Here is a 21,976-nt window from a genome sequence, read left to right as displayed (position 1 = left end):
GGCCAAGAATAGGACATGTTCTATCTTTTTTGCGGGCCAGACATACGGATGCAGAAGGCACACAGATGACATCTATGTGCTGTCCGCATTTTTTGCAGACCCATAGAAATTTAATGGTTCTGCGTGAGATCTGGAAAAAAAAATCTGGATTGGACGTACAAGAAAAATATGGTTGTGTGCATGAGGCCTTATCCAGAATCGTAGATAAAGAGGTGCAGAGATAGCAGGCTATAAGGGGTGCAGAGCCCAGGGATGCACCTAGCCTTTCTGCTGCCTGAGACAAAAACTGAAATGGAGCCCACCCCCCATGCCAATTTCTTAACCTAACCCCTTCCCTCCAGCCCTGCTGTTAGACATACTTGGAGAACATTACATACAGAGCTAAAAAAAACATACAGGGCAATACAGTGCCACATGCCTCTTACATCCACTGACGTGTACTCTGATGTAGACGTTCTCTTTCTTTATCTTCTCCATTCAGACTAGACCGCCATGATGATTTCTTTCAGCCATCTCTTGTCTCTCCAGAGTTTGACAAACAGACATCTTATTTTACTATTTTTCCATCCTTCTTCCCACCTTCTGAACACCCCATCCTGTCACCTCTAATACTGTGCCCACTGTGCTTCCCAATACCATACTACAGAAACAGATAATCCCCCTGAAAATACTATTACCACACAGATAGTTCCCCTTCAATAATTATTGGCACACAGTGCCCTAAAAAATAACTGTGCCCAGCAAATAGTGTCCCCGAAACTTGTAGTGCCTAGTAGTGTCCTCCAAAAATAATCGTGCTAAGCTGATACTGTGCCAGGGTGTCTCCCAATGTAATAGTATTCCCAAAACTCCCACCAATAGTAATAATTCTCTGCCAGAGTGCACCCAATAGTAATAATGTCCCTCATTTTGCCCCCAGGAGTAATAATTACCCCTATAATGTGTGGGGTAATTATTAACCCCTTATAATGTTTGCCAGTAAAATAATCCCCCCTTGCAATGTGTGCCAGTACAAAAATGCTCCCTTATAATATGTGGCAGTACAAAAATACCTCCTTATGTGTGCCAGTGCAAAAAAAAAAACTTTGTGTCCCCCCAAATGTCCCCATAGTGGCCCACTTAGAATGTGTGCCAGTACAAAAATGCTCCTTTATAACGTGCACCAAGTATAAAAAATGCCCCCTTATGTGCCAGTATAAAAACTGCTCCCTTATAACATGTGTCAGTAACTACCCCCATTAAGTGCCCCCAGTTGAATGGATGTCTGCTGTCAGAGATGCAGTGAAAGACACAGACATCTTCTAGTCTGTGCCCTGAGCTCTATGCAGCCCGGCTCAGGCAGTGCAATAATGAGGACACCGGCCTCTGATAGGCTACAAGAACTAGGACTAAAGCCTATTAGAGGAAACGGTGGGCCAGGGAGACATCTCTCCCATGCCCCCTCGCGGCATTCAACTGGATTGCTGTCCTGAGTACAGCGAGGCAGTTGAATATGTAGAGATGAGCGTTTCCACAATGGAAGCTCTCATTGCCCATGGCCCTTCCGCTGCCCCCCTCTTGCCCCTACCTGGTGCTGCCTGAGGCAATCGCCTCACCTCACCTCATTGGTAGTGCACCCCTGGCAGAGCCCCTCTGCCACATATGGAGAAGCCAGCGTTCTAAATTGTACATAGCAAGTGTGTCTGTGTGGGGTCCTGTTATAGATTTGGCATTGTGACCTAGGAACGTCACGTTCTGCCATTGCGATCACTGGGCTGTATCAGCCATTTGGTAATTCAAAAATAAAAACCCTCCCATCGATCATTATTATTATTTTTTTTTCTTGTAATGTCTGCCTACAATTACTGGTATTTGGTAAAGTTTCCACAGTTTTGCATTTATTCTCCTACATCCCTTTATCAATTTTCAGAAGATGATTTACTGGGTTGTACAGCAACACCAAACACAGCTAATAGAAAAAGTTAATACCGCACAATTGTTCAGTAAGCTATCCAGTTTTGGGTGGAAATAATGTTTCAAAATCATCTGAAAATCCTATTAAATCAAGCTCAGGTTAAATGTCCTCCCACAAGGTACATTATATATAATACATATTATAGGGAGGGTAATGTCTCATCACATGCTGAAGAGCAATGATAGGGTATACTTCCATTCTGGTTTGAAGAGACAATGGCAGCAGTCTGACACCATGAACAGTTATTACAAGAATTACCCAAATGTCTTTTCTCTTTAATAGACTGCAAAAGATGTCTGCAGACAGATATCGGTCTAATGACTGTTATTTTAAAGGGATTGTCCACACTAAGGGCTCATTCAGACAACTGTATCCATTTTGCCGTCCACATTTTGCAGAGCGGAACAGTCAGCCCTATGATAAAAATGCCTATTCTTGTTCGCAAAATCGGACAAGAATAGGACATGTTCTATCTGTCTGCATCTTTTGCACCCCCATTGAAATGAATGGGTCTGCATCTGTTCCACAAAATTGTGAAATGGATGTGGACACAAATATACGGTCGTCTGAATAAGCCCTTAGAAAAAAGGGTCTGCTCTGTAATAAGAAATGGCCCCACCTATGAGCTGTGTCTGGCGTTGGGAATTGAGCTGCAATACCAACCGCAGCCATGGACAAAGGGTGGTGCTGTTTTAAAAAAAAAAAGATAACCCCTTTATAGGGGTGTTCTAGTTGTAACAGGCTATTCCCCATCCACAGGATGACAATGATCAGGTTGGTGGGGGTCCAACTGCTGTGAACCCTATTGATCACGGGGGCAGGGACCCTGTACCCTGCAAGGACCCCTGACATAAGTGGAGCTGCAGGTCGAGCATGCACACTGCTGCTCTATTTTTCCCATCTTGTGATCGTGGGGTCCCAGCTGTCAGACCCCCAACCGTTATAATAACTTGTTAGAATAAGGGTCCATTCACACGTCCGCAATTTCGTTCCGCATTTTGCGGACCCATTCATTTCGATGTGCTACCCAGACACGGAATTGCGGACTCGCACTTCCGGGTCCGCAATTCCGTTCCCGAAACAAAATAGAACATGTCCTATTCTTGTCCCCAATTGCGGACAAGAATAGGAATATTCTATTAGTGCTGGCGATGTGCGGTCCGCAAAATGAGGAACGCACATTGCCGGTTTCCGTGTTTTGCGGATCCGCAAAACACACACGGATGTGTGAATGGACCCTAACTTGTTATAACCTACTAGGAGTAGAAAAAACCTGGTCAGTATAAGAATATTTTGACATTACATTAAGGCCCAGTTACATAACTGTATTTTTCGTCCGCATCTGATCCACATTTTTTGCAAATAGGATGCGGACCCGTTAATTTCAATGGGTCTGCAAAAAATGTGCACAGAACACAGTGTGCTGTACGTATCCGTATGTCATTTCCGTGAGAACATGTCCTATTCTTGTCCATTTTGTGAACAAGAATGGGCATTGTTACAATGGATCCGCAAAAAACATGGACGTCACATAGATGTCATCCGTATTTATTGTAGATTTGTGTTTTGCGGAGCGCAAAATACATACGGTGTGTGAATGCACCCTAAAGAAGAATGCATTGCAGGAGCACTTGTGACCAGTAAATTGCTAGGCTGCTGCTGAATGTAATGAATAGATATCCCATCATGGCTAGTCAGCAGGCTGGAAAGCTCCGATCAGCGGGATTATCTCCTACATAAGTGGACACCATGGAGAATAGAATAGTGTCATTATTATGTATCACATGTAAAAGGGAAATGACATGGGTATAAATTGGGATGTTATTCTACATAACCAGCATTTGTGTCCTATAGCAGTTTCATTATAGCAAAAATGAAAACCCTCTGTACAATACCAAAAATATTTATTATAAAATATGTATGTCAGGCGAATATATATATATATATATATATATATATATATAATTTTTAGCATTACTTATAATTGGAGAGTTTGTAGAATATTGTATACTCATTTGACGAGAGGTTATTACAAGTGCGATCTACTGTTTTATTTTGTTTTTGTTAGTTTTTTGCAAAATTTTGTATTTTTGACACAAGGGACAGGTTTCCTCTCCATAGCAACGCTGGCTGTAATAATTGCCGTGTCACGTCAGCTTGTACAGCTCATTCTGTGACACATTCCCCATGAGAATTTTCTTCAATATTAATGTGTAATAACCAGTGAAAACCATACAAAAGACCTGCAGTTTTTTAAATTTACAGGCTCAAAAAATTCTCATCTGTAGTAGACAAAAATAATCTAGCTCAAGCATAATGCGTCGCATGCACTTTATTCTTCATGCTGGGGTGAGTTATTCTCAAAATGTGGAACATAAAAATAAAGATAAGGGCGGCAGTCCTTCCCCTCCATATGCTCCAAGGAGGCTCAAAATGTACAGTATATTCTAGCAATTCTTGCATTACAAAATTACTATGTAATACTAAATTTCCTAATATAATCTAAAGGGGGAGATTTATCATGAGGGAAATTTTTAATGTCAGTTTTACAGGAGCCTGAGTTGCCATAATCTGCACCAAATTTGTGAAACGTTGCGTGATGTTTGACAAATTTGATGCATCTTTAAGTCCAGAACTTCTGCTTTGAGATGTTCCTCCACTTTGTACGCCATCCCTTTTCCAGAGAAAGGCCTCATGCATTTTCTTTCCTTGTCCGTTCCGTTTTTTTGCGGACTGTATACAGAACCATTCATTTCAATGGTTCCGCAAAAAAAAAACTGAAGTTACTCTGTGTGCATTCTGTGTCCGTATTTCAGTTCAGCAAAAAAATAGAACATGTCTTATTATTGTCCGCATTACAGAAAAGGATAGGACTGTTCTATTAGGGGCCAGCTGTCCCGTTCCGCAAAATACGGAATGCACACGGATGTCATCCGTATTTTTTGCGGACCGCAAAATACATATGGTCGTGTGCATGAGCCCTAAATTTTTGACCATTTTTTTAAAAGTCAGAGTTAATAAATCTGGTTTATATCAGCTCGACAGCATAACCATGGCCACTTTCCCACCCACGTTTCAAAACTAGATTGAGTGGTGTAAAAAAACTAAATAATTTATAAAGCAGTATTTTATAACTTTTTGAAGCCGAAATGCAGGAGCATGATAAATCATCCCTAAGTGTCTCAGGGGCGTTGCTAGAATTCATAGGTATCTTTAGGGTTGGTGGACAGGAGAGTCAGGGCATGTTGTGTGGGGAATAACTATGTAGCATCAAGTAGGGGCGTTGCTATGGTCTCAAAGGTCTGGGGCCCAAGCCCCAATGAATATGGCCCAGTTCTCTAAGTCGCCCCCCCCACACCACATTTTGCTGTACTTGCTATACAGCAGCACATAACTGTCACATCCAGTGCCTCCAGGTGACGTCTCCTCGGATGTAGATCTTCTCTGTCATCATCTTTTCCATTTGGTCCGTACAACTTCTCTCAGCCGCCTCGTCTCTGCAGAGTGTGACACACAGACATCTTAGCTTCCTCACATTTCTGTCATCATCCCCCAACCTGGAGTCCCCACAGTGTTATCCTGCTGCTTGCTGTGCTCCCCAATACCCCCAAATACTATCCTGAAGAAAAAATACTGCCCGCATAGTAATAGTGCTCCTCATAGTCCCACCAATAGTAATTCCCTTCTAGAATGCCCTAATTAGTAATACTGCCCCCTACAGTGCCCCCAACAGTGATAACGCTCCCCAGGAGTGAGCCCATTAGTAGAAGATTCCTCCAGTATTAATAAGGCCCCCCCCCCTATTGTTCCCCCAGTGGTAATAAAGCTATCTACAGACCCCTCAGTAGTAATAAGGCCCCCATAGTGCTCCTAGTAGAAATAAGGCAGATCTATAAGTCCCTCCTATGGAGCCCCCAGTAATAATAAGAACGCCTATAATGTCCCCTGGATTTATAATATCTCTACAGTGCCTCCAGTATTTATACTCCCCCTACTGTTATAATGCTCACCCTGAAGTGCCCCCAGTATTTATATTCCTCCCTCCACCATACAGTTACATGTCAATAACATCACCCCATCTCTCCTGCCCCCTCCAAAATACAGTCCTATGCAAATAACATCACTCCCCTCCCTTCAGCCCCTCCAATATATAGTCCCATGTAAATAACACTATTTCCCTCCTATATATAGTCCCATGTAAATAACACTATTTCCCTCCCTCCGCCATAGAGTCCGACGTAAATAACATCATACCATCTCTCCAGCCCCCTCCAAAATACAGTCCCATGTAAATAACATCACCTTCTCCCTAGTCGTCTTCAACATACAGTCCCAAGTAAATATCATCCCCTCCCAGTCGACTCCAACATGCAATCCCATGTAAACATCACCCCCTCAACATTCAGTCCCATGTAAATAACATCATCCCCCCCACCAGCCACCTTCAACATACAGTCCCATGTAAATAACATTGCCACCTCAACATTCAGTCCCATGTAAATAACATCACTGCCTCCCTCAGACCCCTGTAACATTCAGTCCCATGTAAATAACATCACTGCCTCCCCCAGTCCCCTCCGACATACAATCCCATGTAAATAACATCACTCCCTTCCACAGACGCCTCCAACATACAGTCCTATATAAATAACATAATCCCCTCCCACAACCTCCTTCAACATACAGTCCCATGTAAATAACATCACCCGCCTCAGCCCCCTGCAACATTCATTCCCATGTAAATAATATCACTCCCTCCCCAGCCACCTCCAACACACAGTTCCATGTAAATAACGTCCCTCCCTTCAGCCCTAACATACAGTCCCAGTTAAATAACCACAACTCCCAGCATTGCTCTGCCTCTCCCTTCACTTACCTTTCCTCATGTAGCAGACATCACCACAGCTTCTTCCCCCAGGACTTCTCCTCTTTACTGCCTTCCTCTCCTGCACTAGTCACATGATGGTGACATCATCGCAGGTCCTCAATCACTGCTTGACTGGTTACATGACCTGTGATGTCAAGATAGGTCCTTCAGCTCTTCCAGTGCATTAGATTCAATTGTATTGCCGTCCTGAGGAGGGCAATACACTTGTATCTATCTATCTATCAGGCAGTACAATCGGGGCCCTGGAAAAAACATCAGGGGCCCAGACCACGAATGTTTTAACCTAGCAACGACCCTGGCATCAAGTAAAATCTTTTCCTTTGTCTTATGTCTCGCTTTAGCCTCACTGCAAAATAATTTGCGACATGATAAAAATGTATAGCATGCTGCTGAATAGAAATAATATAATTTAACTAAGTCAGAGAAAAATTAAGCAACCGTAAAACATAATTACTTGTGGTTGGCATTTTCTCTGCTTGCCCTTTTTTTTTTCTATCCGTCCCAGACCAGCGTAAATGTACTTATGCAGTGTTTGCGATTTACGCATCTTATTCCAGACACAAGGGTCCCATGCCCATGCCAGCTGCAATGCCTCATATTCCAGTTACAAGGACCTCCATGACAGCCACAATATACTATATGCCAGTAACAAGGTCGCCATGACAACTACAATATCCTATATGCCAGAAACAAGGACCTCCATGACAGCTACAATATCTCATCTGCCGGATAACGAGGCACTCGGACAGCCACAACACCCCATATGCCAGTAACAAGGACCTCGCCATAATGCCCTTAGGACAGCTGCAATGCTCCCTATTGACAGCCACAGTGCCCTCCATAACAGCTATAATGCCCCCCCCCAGAGTACACCTACACTTGCCTCTTGCAACAGGTACACGTCGTCTTGTCCGACGTGAGATACATAGGGGAGGCACAAACACCCTAATCCATTGCTAGATAGTATAACCGTAACAAAGACAGGTGCACTCTGCGGTCTTACTAATCCTCATACTGATGTAAAATTGAGCGATTAGCCAACATATCCTACTGTGGAGGACATGTCTGAGCCCGAGCACCGTGCTGGTATTGCCCATACGGCACAGGTAGGTTTAGCGCTAGGTCCCGAGCTACTTGAGAAACCTTGGTGCGGTGCTCGGGCTCGGACATGTCCTCCACAGTAGGATATGTTGGCTAATCTCTCAATTTTACACCAGTTTGAGGGCTTAGTAAGACCGCAGAGTGCACCTGTCTTTGTTATTGTTATATTATTTTTACTGTTTATCACATCCACACATTTGCTATCCTATGTAGGTTATCCATTGTGGTACTTGTGGTCCACTGCGAGCATACTCCATTGTATGCATTTTTGCTGGGGATTGCCATTAGCAGCGGACCACAAGTGCAGGATCTGCCCCCCGGTATAGATGCACCACTGCATATGGGGTTGAGCACTTACTGCTTTTTAATACCACGCCAATCTGTAGTTTGTATATTGAGTATGCAGATACAATATGAAGTGGTGACCGGCATGAAACCCCCAGTACACTGGACAAGTTGCTTGGGGTAAGTACCCTCAGTACAGTGGCCTATTGAGGCCACTCAGTGCCTTTTATACTAGAGCAATTCTATAATGTGTTCGTGTAGGTAAACCTACGACTGATTTTTACGATATCACTCAGACTTATAATTAAGGGCAAGTTCCCAGCAACTGAGGACCCCATTATACTGTAAATGATGATGAATGGACTCCAATTCTACTTTTAGTTATTCTTTAATTATATTAGTTTCTGCAGTAGATGACCTATAAGCCAACTCTGATATGTGGACCACAAACTAGGGTTAGGCATATAGCATAGTTTGAATTTTTGTTTCTAAATTTGTCCTTAACAAAACGCTGGTACCAATTATGTCCAGAATTACTACATACAGAAAACTGTAATAAATCTGTGCTAATGATATGTAATAAATATTGTAAAAACATTTTATTGCTTTTTTTGACCCTTGTAGGCTTAATCACACATATAGACAGCTATTACGTGAAAATGAAAGTCTTCAAAGTGACCATAAAAACCAGAAAACCTTGTTAAACAGCGGGAAACTGGAACAGACAAGATTAGAAGCTGAGTTTTCAAAACTAAAAGAGAAATATCAGAAATCGGATATCACAGTCACAAATCTGACCAACCAGTGTGAGGTGGGTATCGGGTGTACCCAAATTAGGATGTTATTTTCCCTAAAATTATTCCAGCTGGTCTACCCCTGTCCATGTATCCTATTACTGGCAAAGAATGACACTGAAGCAGCTTTCGATATGGTTAAAGGGGTTGTCCGGGTTCAGAGCTGAACCTGGACATATCCCCATTTTCACCCAGGAAGCCCCCCTGACTTGAGCATCGGAGCAGTTCGCGCAGGGAAAAGGCATTTTCTGGAGCTCCGGTGACGAACCGGGCTCTCCTTAGGGCTGCCAGGCGGAGGCACTGATGGGTGAGCTTTAGCGCTGCCCTAGCCTGTAAAACGGCTAGGCCAGCGATAAAACCCGCCCATCAGAGACGGTGATGTTACCGAACACACTGCTGGGCGGAAACCTCCGCCCGGCAGTGTGTTATTGTAAATAAAAGAGCCCTAGCCCTGCCCTATCCAGCGCAGGGCAAGGGAGAGCATCGGAGCATGAACTGCTCCGATGCTCTTGTCAGGGTTGCTGCCTGGGTGAAAGTTCTGAACCCGGACAACCCCTTTGAATCAGTGGTACCATACATTACATTATCCCTGTGTAATATTACATAGGTTTAGGTCACTGTTCTGACATTTGGGAATATCAAGATCAAGGTGATCATCAGAAGTGCAGAGCTCATAGCTAGACTTTCCTTCACCTGGGGCAAAGGTTCAGTTCACTGCCCTAGCTCTGTATTTAAATACCCTGGCCAAGCAAAGTGGCTTGTTAGAGCCACCTGACACCAAAGACCTGGAATACATGCCCCAGTCACACCCCTGTGATAGCTGCCCCAAATGGTTGAGTCTGGTCATTGCATGCAGTTGAAGAATCACACCATATATTACACTATGTGAACCTAAAAAAGAATTTTTAACCTATGCCTCCAGAAAGTAAGACGTGATTGTTTAGAAATGTTTTTAACTTTTAACAAATATAAACAATTGTGAATGGACGTTAAGTTTTTTCGCATTTTTTTTCTTTATCTTATGTTTTTTAAAGATGGAAATATGTAGACTGTTCATGAAGATTCATAATGTCTTTATTGTATTGTATGTAACTTTTTATGTTTTACTCTACAGCTCTTACGCCAAGTGAAAGGAAATTTGGAAGAGGAGAACAGACATTTGATGGGCCAGAACCAAATATTAGCATTACAAAACAAGACTTTACTGGATCAGAATATGGAAAGCAAAGATTTTTATCAAGGGGAACAAAGGCAGTATATGTAGGTTGACACATTACAATGCATGAACAAAAGTTCAAAATGTCTTCTCAAGCTCTAACATAAGCTTGACTGGAGCTTCCCTTGCCTACTACATTCTGCTGGAAGTTTTTAAGCATTGGGAAGTAACATGGACACTAAAAGGTGCCTTTATTATTGCCATCTAAAATTGGTTTAAAAGGCTTAAATACAAGAACTAAAAATTCCCTTTTGGTTTCTTAATGATTGTATTTCTTTATTATTGTTAATGTAGTCTTTTATGTTTTCAGGGATAAAATTAATGAGCTCAGACGGCAGAAAGAAAAACTGGAAGAAAAGATCATGGATCAGTACAAATTCTATGAACCTTCTCCTCCAAGGCGGTAAGTTACATAACATTGTAGAGGAGCATGGTACATGGTGAGTTTTTAGAATATATGGCCTAAGTTAAATAAAGATTTGCAGTGAAATCTTAGCGGATTTCACACCCGTACGCAGGAAATTAGAATCTTGTAAATAGCTTAACTCTCTACCCCCAAAGGAGAGGTAATTGGATAACCCTAAAGATGAGGAAGCTTATCAAGTCTAAGAAGGATGTAAACCGTGACCATCTGAGATCTCTCACTCTCCCAAATTCTCGTTCGGAGTCTGGTGAAGGATTCTTACAACTACCCCCACAGGATAGCCAGGACAGCTCCTCTATAGGCTCCAATTCTCTGGAGGACGGGCACCCACTTGGAGCCAAAAAGAGCAGCAGTGAGTAGTTTGTTATTTTGTCACATAGTATGTGGTATTTTTGTTATTACCTCTTTAATGCATTTTCTGTTGGAAATATTTCTGCCTTTTCTTGTCTTCTGAGAGTCTTCTCTATAGGCAGACATGTTTTATTTGTTACATTTTCACAGACTGTGTTTTTGTGGTAATTCCTGACTTAACCATAATTTGTTTTCAGTGGCCATCGTCATTCACATGATCTCTTTCCTACTCATTTTCCTTCAGTAGGTGATATGATGGAAGTGTACATTTCTGTATAAATGTCATAAGAAATTATTTTGAGTATTAAAAACACTGCATCAAAAAATTTGGAGGTCATTTGTTATGTCAAATTTGTTTATTGGTGGATGAATTTATTAATGCAGTAAAAGTTTACTTGGGGACAGTTGCGACCAAAAATTTTAAATTGCTCATACAATATATTAGTAAACCAGAAGTAAGAGCAGCAAAGTTTGGTAATTATGTTTATTCACTTACAGAGATATTGGTATTTTTTTTTTTGCTAACGTTACTACTGGAAGTCAAGCTGTATGACATATCACTCATAAACTGATGTTAAAATTTAATATTGATTGAGGATGATGACAAAATGAGCTTTTTGAGAATCTAATATAATGGTAAAAATCAGTACCTGTTGTCACAGTTGCAAAAATTGCCACCAGAAATTAAACAGCTGTCCACATGATCAACCCTATTAAACCAGGCATACTGCCTGGTAGGGTTACTTATGCTGGTTAAAATGATACCTGATATCTTTTGTCAGTATATTGAACTGCTGCATAGATATCTTAGTTTTTATCTATATGCAAATGAGCACGTTTGAGCAGGGGGCCGGCCAGAGGCCTTGGAGCACTGCCTTTGTGTAACGGGTCTGTGCTCTGCATGTCCCCCCCCCCCCCCTCCCCTTGATTGATAGGGCTAGACATCTTGTCTATTAATTAAGGGGGAGTGTGCAGAGCAGAGGGGCTTTATAAAAGCGGTGCTCCAAGGGCTCTGGATGGCTGCCCAGTGCTCAAACTTGCTCATTTGCATATAAATAAAAACTGAAATATCTTTTTCATCAGCATGAGCAACTCTCCCAGGGTTGATCATGCTGACAGATGCTCTTTAATAGAAAAGTGCCAATATCTCATTAAATAAAAGAAACATCATTACCAAACTTTGGCAGTCACTTCTGATTTACTAATATACTGTATAATGATTGACAATATTACTATTTTGCAGATGAAATTATTCCACATTTATGTTCTTTATTTGATGAGTAAGTGAGGTATACCAGAGACAGCAATTGATACATTTCCAGCCTTAGGATATATTCGTACTGTATTTGCAGTGTATGTTGGAGGTATAGAGTATCATATTGGAAGAATATCCTGATGTATGCCCCCCCATCCTTTGTCATGTATAGACATACAGTGGTATAGGTCGTCCATAGGTTCCTGTGTTAAAAAACATATTTTTGTGGGATTCCTCTGTGTACAGCAGAAAAAGGGTTAACCGATATGTACAGAGGCCAAAAGGACACTCTTTTGACGCATGCGCTGGGAGCTTTCCCTGTGTATACGCTAAATGGACACTGCAAATGCAGCATGAATGTAAGCGTAGATGATTTACTTATGAGCACTCACAGAAATATCTCCAACCTTCCTCTATTATGGAATAGAAAATGAGGAAAGGAAAATCACCTGACCTAGAAATGCAAAGAAATGACAGGGTCAAAAAGAACCATAGTGACCAAAAAAAAATATGTTTCACAGGGGCAAATCTGTCTTCATCCTGTTTACTCGTTTAAACTCTTATGGAGGCAACCAAATGTCTGGAATTTCTATCTGTCCTCCCCTGACCAGTTTATTTCCATTGACCGTTCTACTGTAAAGTTCACCTTCATCAAGTCTTTAGTGTCCTATCTGTTTACCTTACATAAATGGACAAGGTATTGGTGTCATTATATCTGAGAACCTTCAGGCCATATCTACATCTATGTTGAGGTTCATTACACGCATAGTTCTCATGAGAACCTTAGTTGAGGGATCACTTTAGTATAAGTCATTCTGGTAAATACCAGAGATGTCAGGGCGTGGAACTTACTAATATGAAGTACGAGATGACTGTAGAGATATAAAGAAAAGGAATAACTTTCATATTGTTCTTAACATTTCAACTACCATGATATAAAAATAGAAATATATAATATACTGAAAAATATTTCTACGTGTTAATTTTACTTAAAGGCAATGTCTACCTTTTTTTCGTCATGTCCTTTTAGGTCCAAATTCTTTGTTGATTTTTTTATTACGTAGATGTGAAGCATAACAGTCAGCCTTTAACCACTAGAGGGAGCTTGTGAGCTTGCTGCATAGGTTTTGCTGTATAACAACATGCTTCTAAGGCAGCTCCCACTAGTGGACGCTCCAGGCAGTCAGCATGTTATATATATTAAAACAGGGATGTCCAACCTGTGGCCCTGCAGCTGTTGCAAAACTACAACTCCCATCATGCCTAGACACCCTACAGCTAATAGGGCATGCTAGGAGTTGTAGTTTTGCAACAGCTGGAGGGCAGGCTGAGCATCCCTGGGTATTTGGAGCGTTATCTGAAAATCTGAGCTTGGACTACCCTAAAGAGATATAAACAAACTAATCCGGAATTAATACCCTTAGTATTCAAGGGTGAAAATTCACTTAAAACCCAGTCAAGATAAGCAATCCCTACAAGGTATACTTAATAAATCATTATGAAGATGTAGCACTACACCAAACTGCTTGGTACACAACAGGATGCTTTGTGTTGTAGTTTTATGTTGCACCAAATGTTATATGTAACTTGCACTTAAACATTTAGATGATCACACAAAGCAGCGAACGGAGAGTTTAAGTGAACTCCATGAAATATTTCTGTACACAGCAGTGTAATACCAGGCAGGCAATTTGACCCACTTGAAAAATGTCTCAAGAGGCATTGCTGTTTGTAGCTTACTTTAGCCTAAGAAGGGACGCGTAAGGATATCACTGATACATGACTACTTCCATTTCAATGTATGTATCCTGTCTTCTGCACTCTAACCTTCTTTTTGTACTATGGAAAGCTTCATATACTGTAAGAAATGGGGAAAAATGTTTTGCGCTAGGAAACATTTTTTTCAGCAAACTGTATGGTATTAGGTGTGTGTCCCATGTCATACCCATCATACACTGTGTAAGTCCCCGGAGTGCATGTTTAGCTGAGAATCAGACATGCTCATTTCTGTCTTTCGTTTCAACATTTAACTTCTTCCATGTGTTCTTCTCCTCCCCCCCCCCCTCCTTTCATTTCTCTTTTTTTCCCCCCGTTTCCTTGTTTTTGATTTTTTTCTTTCTTCCCATGCTGTGACATAAGCACTGAAAAGACTGCCCTTTATGAGGAACAGACCGAAGGATCAGGACAAAATGAAGGCCCTCTACCGTCGCTCTGTGTGTAAGACATTAAAATGGTTCAGCTAGCTGTACTTGGCTTCCATCACTAATACCTTCAATAAGCTTATCCCAGACTGCGCTACTTTCACACTCGCGTTTTGGGCTGATCCGTCATGGATCTGCAAAAACGGATCCGTTACAATAATACAACCGCATGCATCCGTCATGAACAGATCCGTTTGTATTATCTGTAACATAGCCAAGACCGATCCGTCATGAACTCCATTGAAAGTCAACGGGACACGGATCAGTTTTCTATTGTGCCAGATTGTGTCTGAGAAAACGGATCTGTCCCCATTGACTTACATTGTGTGCCAGGACGGATCCGTTTGGCTCAGTTTCGTCAGGCGGACACCAAAACGCTGCAGTCAGCCTCCAGAGCGGAATGGAGACTGAGCGGAGGCAAACTGATGCATTCTGAGCGGATACTTTTCCATTCAGAATGTATTAGGGCAAAACTGATCCGTTTTGGACCGCTTGTGAGAGCCCATGACGGATCTCGCAAACGGAAAGCCAAAACGCGAGTGTGAAAGTAGCCCTTACATGCCAAATGCTGCCAAATACTGAACTCTTAAAGGGGACACTACCTGATTTTCTACCTAGTTGTCCTATATGCATGTTTTTGTTAGGACGTATGACCTGAAGTCCCAAGTCTCTCTAAATCCTCCTACTAAGAGTTTGCATTCTATTGAGAAGCAGAATGGCTAACAAGATAATAATGGGGGGACTTATCAAAACTGGTGTAAAGTAGAACTGGCTTAGTTGCCATAACAGCCAATCAAATTTAGTTTGCATCTCACCCCAAGTACATGATCAGTGATAAAGGTCCACTCAGTATAGTCCATGTCCTTGCATGGCTAGTAACTATGTCTATTCAAATTTGTAGTCAGCATAGACATGATTGGTGATCTTACAGAGAAGTCAGCTACGCAGAAAACTAGTGTATTCTCTATATAAGTATCATTCAAAGGCTAGTTTGGTTTCTTGCGATGAAACTGGCACAACTATATTATGTTTATATATCCAACAGAATGCAGTCTATAGACGATTTATTCCCCCCCCCCATATGAAATTACGCACAGCTACATAAGGTTTAGTTCACACCACCATTATTAATGTCCGTTCTTCTGCTCAGTCAGAGGAGCAGGACAACAAAAATAACGGAGAATATCTGACTCCCAGTTCCCAATGACTATAGTGGGGTCCGTTCGGTTTTCCCTATGGTATCCCACTTTTTTAGCTGAACATAAAAGTCATGCATGTATGACTTTTTCTCTTTATTGTTTTGGACAGAATCTGTGATGGAGGTCCTGATCAGAGCCTCCAATGCAGATGTGAACAAGCCCTAATGGTGGTTGTATCAGCTAGACATTGATATCATGTGCACTCTTTTTAAAGTGAATTTCCTGGTTTATAATAGACCATATGGACAGAAAATGACACCTTTTATATTCAGATTTGGTGTAAATGAGAGAGTGATATCTGGTTTAAAAAGGTTACCTTAGATGAATCCATTACCTGCACACAGCTGAGGCACCCATTTTCTAAGTTGAACCAAGGTTTGGCCTTCCAGTTGTAGTGATAGCCAATGTTCCTTAGATACTTTAATTCTCTTCATTCAAAGATGTTCAGCCCACAAAGCAGCTTGCACCTCTGGGGTGTAGGTGGCAGGTCCATGCTAAGTTCATACCAAACAGCATAGTTCATAGTAGATGTTGTCAAATAAAGATGCATTTTATGAAGTGCCATCTTTAAGAACATGGTTTGCAAAACGAAACCTGCACTGGCCCATGGACTCTTTCTTCATTGCTGAAGACAACCCTGGTGCTTCCAAAAAAGACTCCACTGCCCTGTTTTGACGCATTTGTCTCCCTTTTGGTAGCATAAGATCCTTTCATATAAGGCATCTACACACAGTGGTGGTATCTAATGTGTGTGGGTTCAGCCTTCTGCCCATGAGGAGTCATGGCCACCTTTCTTAGTGATATAGCTAGTTCCTTGGTAACTTATTGGCCAACAAAATGACTGCCTCCACTGTGTGAAGGAAACCGTAACCACTTTGTGTTCTGCTTATTTCACCTTGTCATATCATTTTTGTCATTCTTAAGCAACATAACTTGTTGGCAAGCTATGCTGCTCATCACCACCGCAGTAGCATGGCAAGGAATCTACCACCGGCTTAAAAGTACTGTACAAATGCCACATTTACTGGAAACATCCACTTACATATATCATCCATCACAAAATGCATGACATAACCAAAACTGGCTTTTTGTGAACTTGTAGCTGTTTTGACCTGCAATACGCTTTTAACGCTTGGATGGCTGTCATAAGAAAGCTTGCCAAAGATGGCATGAGCAGTATCACGCTGATTCATTTGCTTTCATTTGCATCCCAGCCATGAATGACCTGGTCCAGTCCATGGTCCTGGCAGGTGGACAGTGGACAGGTAGTGCTGAAAATCTGGAGGGTCCTGATGAAATTCCTACGGGGAAAAGGAGGAAAGATTTGGGAACTATGGCCTTCTCCACAACAGCAATCAACTTTTCAGCAGCCAACCAGTCAACGGGATTCATAACCAAGCAGATACTAATAAGTAAAGGTATAACAAGTGTTTTTACTTTGGGTATTTCTTTTTAAAGTCAGTAAAAATGTGGTGCTCAGCAGGCTTATCTTATGGCTTTGCAGTATCACTTTTCCTATTTGGATGGTTTCATAATGATAGGAAAACTTGCTGACCTTCTGGATTGTCCCAGATTAAGATTGTTGAACAGATGCTTAACTACATTCAGTGGATGGACTCGCGTTGTGTTAACGTCTACTGTGTAGTCCACCCCACTTCCACAACAAATCATTAGTCTATTGGTAACAGTGATAAAGCTAATGATTATTTGTTACCACATTTATTGAACGCAAGTCAACATCTTCCATCAACAGGGTCATCACCATAAGGTGTGCAGTCTTAGCAGTTGCCCTAGGCTCGGTTGAATGAGTGTTCCCAGCAGTCCTTTTGCACATACGAATACACCAATATCATAAATAACATGTGGTTGCTGGAGGGCCCTGATACAGATTTTACTTTCCAGACCATGAGGTTCCAGTTAGGTCTTTATTCACCAACACTTTTGTAGACTGCTTGGGTCCATGTCAATGTGGTCAATACAATCCTTATCACTGTATTAAAGAATGGTAGTAATCCCATAGGAAATATATGTTAGCAAGTGCATTCTGCTTTGTTATATTTGTAAGATTGTCCTATATGCATGTTTTTGTTAGGACGTATGACCTGAAGTCCCAAGTCTCTCTAAATCCTCCTACTAAGAGTTTGCATTCTATTGAGAAGCAGAATGGCTAACAAGATAATAATGGGGGGACTTATCAAAACTGGTGTAAAGTAGAACTGGCTTAGTTGCCATAACAGCCAATCAAATTCCACCTTTCATTTTCAAAAGGTGGAATCTGATTGGTTGCTATCGGAAATTAAGCCAGTTCTACTTTACACCAGTTTTGATAACTCTCCCTCAATGCCTTTATAGAGTTTTCCTATACTGTCTCTATGTATCATGGTATGATTTTAGCAAATAAGTTATTCTTTGTAAATTGAAGAGTTCTATCCAGGCATCTGTCCAGTCACATGACCTTGACAGATAATCATCCACTTAGTAAGCAAATAAGGTTCCTATTTAAAGGGGGTATTCCAGGATTTTACTATTGGTGGCTCATCCTCGGGATAAGCCATCGATAACAGATCGGTGGGAGTCTAAAAAACCGGACCTCCCGCTGATTAGCTGTTTGAGAGTAGCTCCATCCATTGTGTAGTGGATGGAGCTGGTAAGTGTAGCACAGCTCCCATTCATTCAGTGGGGCAGCGTTGTAGTTGCTAGCTATGTCCACTACATGGTGGATAAAGCTGTGTTGTTCCAGCACCGGATGTTACTAAAAAACAACCCGTTTGCACGGGGTCCGGCATTTTGGACTCTCACAGATCAAATATTGATGGCCTGAGGGTAGGCAATCAATAGTAAAATCCCGAACAACCCCTTAAGGCCTCATGCACATGGCCGTTAATTGGCAATTGCGGTCCCTAATGCACGGGTAACATCCGTGCAGATTCCGCAGACTGATCCAGACCCATTCAACCTGAATGGGTCCATGGTCCGTCCACACAACAAAAAAGTAGTGCATGCACTCTGCGGTGGTTCTGTGCCTCCGGTCAACACTGGACCTTCCGGATTGCTGGTCGCAATGCTGGTCGCAATACGGGCACAGCTGGGCAACGGCCGTGTGCATGAGGCCTCAATGACAGCAAGGAGAGATAATTTAGACAGTGAGCAAATGATAAAGTATGTAGAAATATTATACAGTATAACTTATCATTGCACAATGAATAACCCTGATTTGGTGAAGCTGGAATACCACTTTAAGTCTACATTCACACCACCGTATGTGTTTTGCGGTCTGCAAAAAAAAGGATGACGTTCTGTAAGGCATCCTTTTTTTTTGGGCGGATCCATTGTAACAATGCCTATCCTTGTCCGCAAAACGAACAAGAATAGGACATGTTCTATTTTTTTTGCGGGGCTATGGAATGGACATACAGATGCGGATAGCACGCTGTGTGCTGTCCGCATTTTTTGCGGACCCATTGAAATGAATAGGTCTGCTTCCTATCCGCAAAAAAGATGGAATGGACACGGAAACAAAATATGTTCGTGTGAATGTAGCCTGAGGGCCGTGTGCACCCTGCATCAAGGATGTGGACCCATTCACACTTGAATGGGTCCGCGAACCCGGAGATGTGGTGCGGAAGCACGGATTGGAACCCCACGGGAGCACCACGGAGTGCTTCCGTGGTGTTTCTGGCCGTGCCTCTGCACCGCTAAAAAGTAGTGCATGCACTACTTTTCTGCGTGTGGACCGTTGGATGCGGATTGCGGAGCCCATTCAAGTGATTGGGTCCGGCCAGCACACAGTGTGGTGATATCCTTGTCATGATGGTCTGGAGAATAGTCATCTCTTCAGTATCGGCTTCCGCTTAAAACTTTTGTAATTCTCAAAGAAATATCTTCCATAAGTAAGTTTTGGAACAGTTTGCTGATTATGAGGCCTCTATGTATGATAGGTTTGAAGGTACTGTGGGAATCGGGTGAATATTTGTCTCCATCTTGCCTAACCTCATACATTCTGGTTTTTGTTTATTTTAGATGGTGAATCCTATGAGGATGTCAGTGGTCAAGGTGTCAGTGATGATTCTTACACGACAACTTCACCTCTAGGTGATTATTCTTTCTGTAAATGTATACGCATGATGATGCATGGTAACTTAGGGGACATAATGCTAATTTAACTCTTATTCTTTACATCGTTCTATTTACATCGCTTAACCAGCTGACATCTTACTTTTCTAGCGCATTTTAAGGCGCGTCAAACATCACTTACCAGTAGGTGAAACGGTCAGCTGCTGTAGATCGGTGCTTATCTGCAGAGGCTAATGATATATCTGGCATCTCCATATATGTCGGCAATCAGTAGAAAAAAGGCTTCCTATAATATTCGAGTTACCCCCTAGGTGCAACGAGGGTGGTGCCATTACATCTCGTTGCAGCCAGAGGCCTGTCTCCTATGCCGTGCCCCCACCACACTGACGGATAGGCCAGGCAGTGAAAACATATCCTCGCCTGTCCTGAAATCTCGCAGGAGTGCATTCAGCACATGGGCAGTAAATGGGATGGAGATTGCCCATCTGCCGGGTGGACTCTATCCCTTTACTGCACATGTGCTGAATGCACACCAACAAAACTTCAAGGCCAGGCGTGAATATGTGCTCACTGCCTGGCCTCTGTGACAACTGTGGGGGCGTGCCATAGGAGATGGGGAGCGCAATGAGGTGATAATTAGCATATTTTGGGGATTGCAGGCATATATGGAGATACCAGAGATGTCATCAGACTCTGCACACATGCACTGATTTACAGCGGCCGACCGTTTTATCTACTGGTTTCACCTCATGACTCAAAGTGGTTATCCAACCACTACAATGGCACCCGCATCGTTTCTGATCCCTGCACGGCACGGGTGCTGGGGAGCGGGGCATCCTCTATATGAGGTGCCCGAGCATTGGGGGGTCATTATAGGGGTTGGATGACCCCTTTACAGATGTCCTTTTAACTTATGAGGCACACTTTCAACACACACATATGTAAGATATATCTATAAAGGGTTAAACCAAATATATACTACGTGCGACCCTGTCACATTGCCCTTAGTCCCTTTTCAAGGCAGAGAGGTCACACAACGATGCATATTGGCTCAACGCCATCTGGAAAGGATGGAGTTTAAGAAGCTGCATACTGGGCATGGTTAGACCATTGTGGGGACATCTTTCAAGAGTCCTTAATGTTCATCTGACAATAAACCTTAAAGGGGTTGTCCCGGACTAGAAAAATATGGTTTTGTCGCGCCTATCCCGAGGTTGTGATATTCCAGCTCAGCCCTATTCGTTTTACTGAAACTCGACTGTAACGCCAGACACAATCCATTGACAGCTGTGGCGGTGTTATTGCAAGAGAGCAGACATGTTTCTCTAATCCTGGACAGCCCCTTTAAGCTTAAGAAAGTAGCCTAGACAGTAATATCGAGAATGCTTTCATTTTGTAAATGACACTTGAGAAGTATAGGACATGTGTTTATAGAGGACCTGTCCCCTCTCCTGACAGTAACTACTTGCGTTTCCCATGAAATAACAATGCTATGTAACATTCCTCTGTTCTGCCTCCATGTATGAAGAAATTGAGAACTGGGTGTTATTATTCCCCTTCTTGATCTAGTATGTCCTTCCATAAAATAATATTATCAAAGGAATGGTAACACCCAGTAGTCAATTTATGCATAAACTTCCAGTAGGTATAACAGAGGTAATGCACAGAACACTGAGTTCTAAGAAAAGGTGCTCCAGGATTATTATTTTACGGTAATACAAGCATTTACTATAACAGACATGTCAGGAGAGCTGACCGATTCTCTAAGCAGTAAGTCATAATATGAATTATTCTAGAATTATGGATATTTTGTACTACTTTGTGTTTTGTGTCTAATTGTTGTTTTCCATATTGTTCCTTCTGTCTTCATTCTCTAATAATACATTGAAACCCATCCACTTCTGCTTACGTTTTCCCCTTTAAAAGCGCTCTCCGGGGCTTCATGTAATGAATTCTGGCTTTCCGTCCTCGCTCTGCCTGCAGCCGGCATGCTGAGCCTGTGAACTAGTGCATGACTCCATTGCATTCTCTAATTAGAATGCTGAGATTGTATGTCACCTGCTAAATGTTTGTTACCATTGTCTCAATCTTTCATCTAGCTCCCAGGCCAGCCAGTCTTGATAGTGGCAGGACATCCTATAGTAATAGTAATAATAATGCTTCACTTCATGAAGGGACAGGTATGCTCTGCTCGTTTTATTTTGTTTCTTGCTAGTTCTATATATCTGAGACAT

General features: G+C 42.1%; 1 protein-coding gene across 4 annotated transcripts in view; it reads left to right on the top strand.

Annotated features, from left to right (window-relative positions):
• Positions 1–21,976, top strand: part of CCDC88A (coiled-coil domain containing 88A) — a 201,545-nt gene that overhangs the window by 164,401 nt on the left and 15,168 nt on the right. For 3 of the 4 annotated variants that reach the window (XM_040429763.1, XM_040429762.1, XM_040429761.1), the window contains exons 22-29: positions 8,853–9,039; positions 10,137–10,282; positions 10,549–10,641; positions 10,800–11,014; positions 14,408–14,485; positions 16,883–17,086; positions 19,689–19,760; positions 21,842–21,922. In XM_040429763.1, coding sequence (XP_040285697.1) covers positions 8,853–9,039; positions 10,137–10,282; positions 10,549–10,641; positions 10,800–11,014; positions 14,408–14,485; positions 16,883–17,086; positions 19,689–19,760; positions 21,842–21,922 — 1,076 coding nt within the window. The remainder of the gene's footprint in view (positions 1–8,852; positions 9,040–10,136; positions 10,283–10,548; positions 10,642–10,799; positions 11,015–14,407; positions 14,486–16,882; positions 17,087–19,688; positions 19,761–21,841; positions 21,923–21,976) is intronic. The other variant, XM_040429764.1, reaches the window with a different exon arrangement.

This window comes from Bufo bufo, chromosome 4 (genome assembly GCF_905171765.1).
Source record: "Bufo bufo chromosome 4, aBufBuf1.1, whole genome shotgun sequence".
NCBI lineage: Eukaryota > Metazoa > Chordata > Amphibia > Anura > Bufonidae > Bufo > Bufo bufo.
This window is presented reverse-complemented; position numbering and strand designations above follow the sequence as displayed.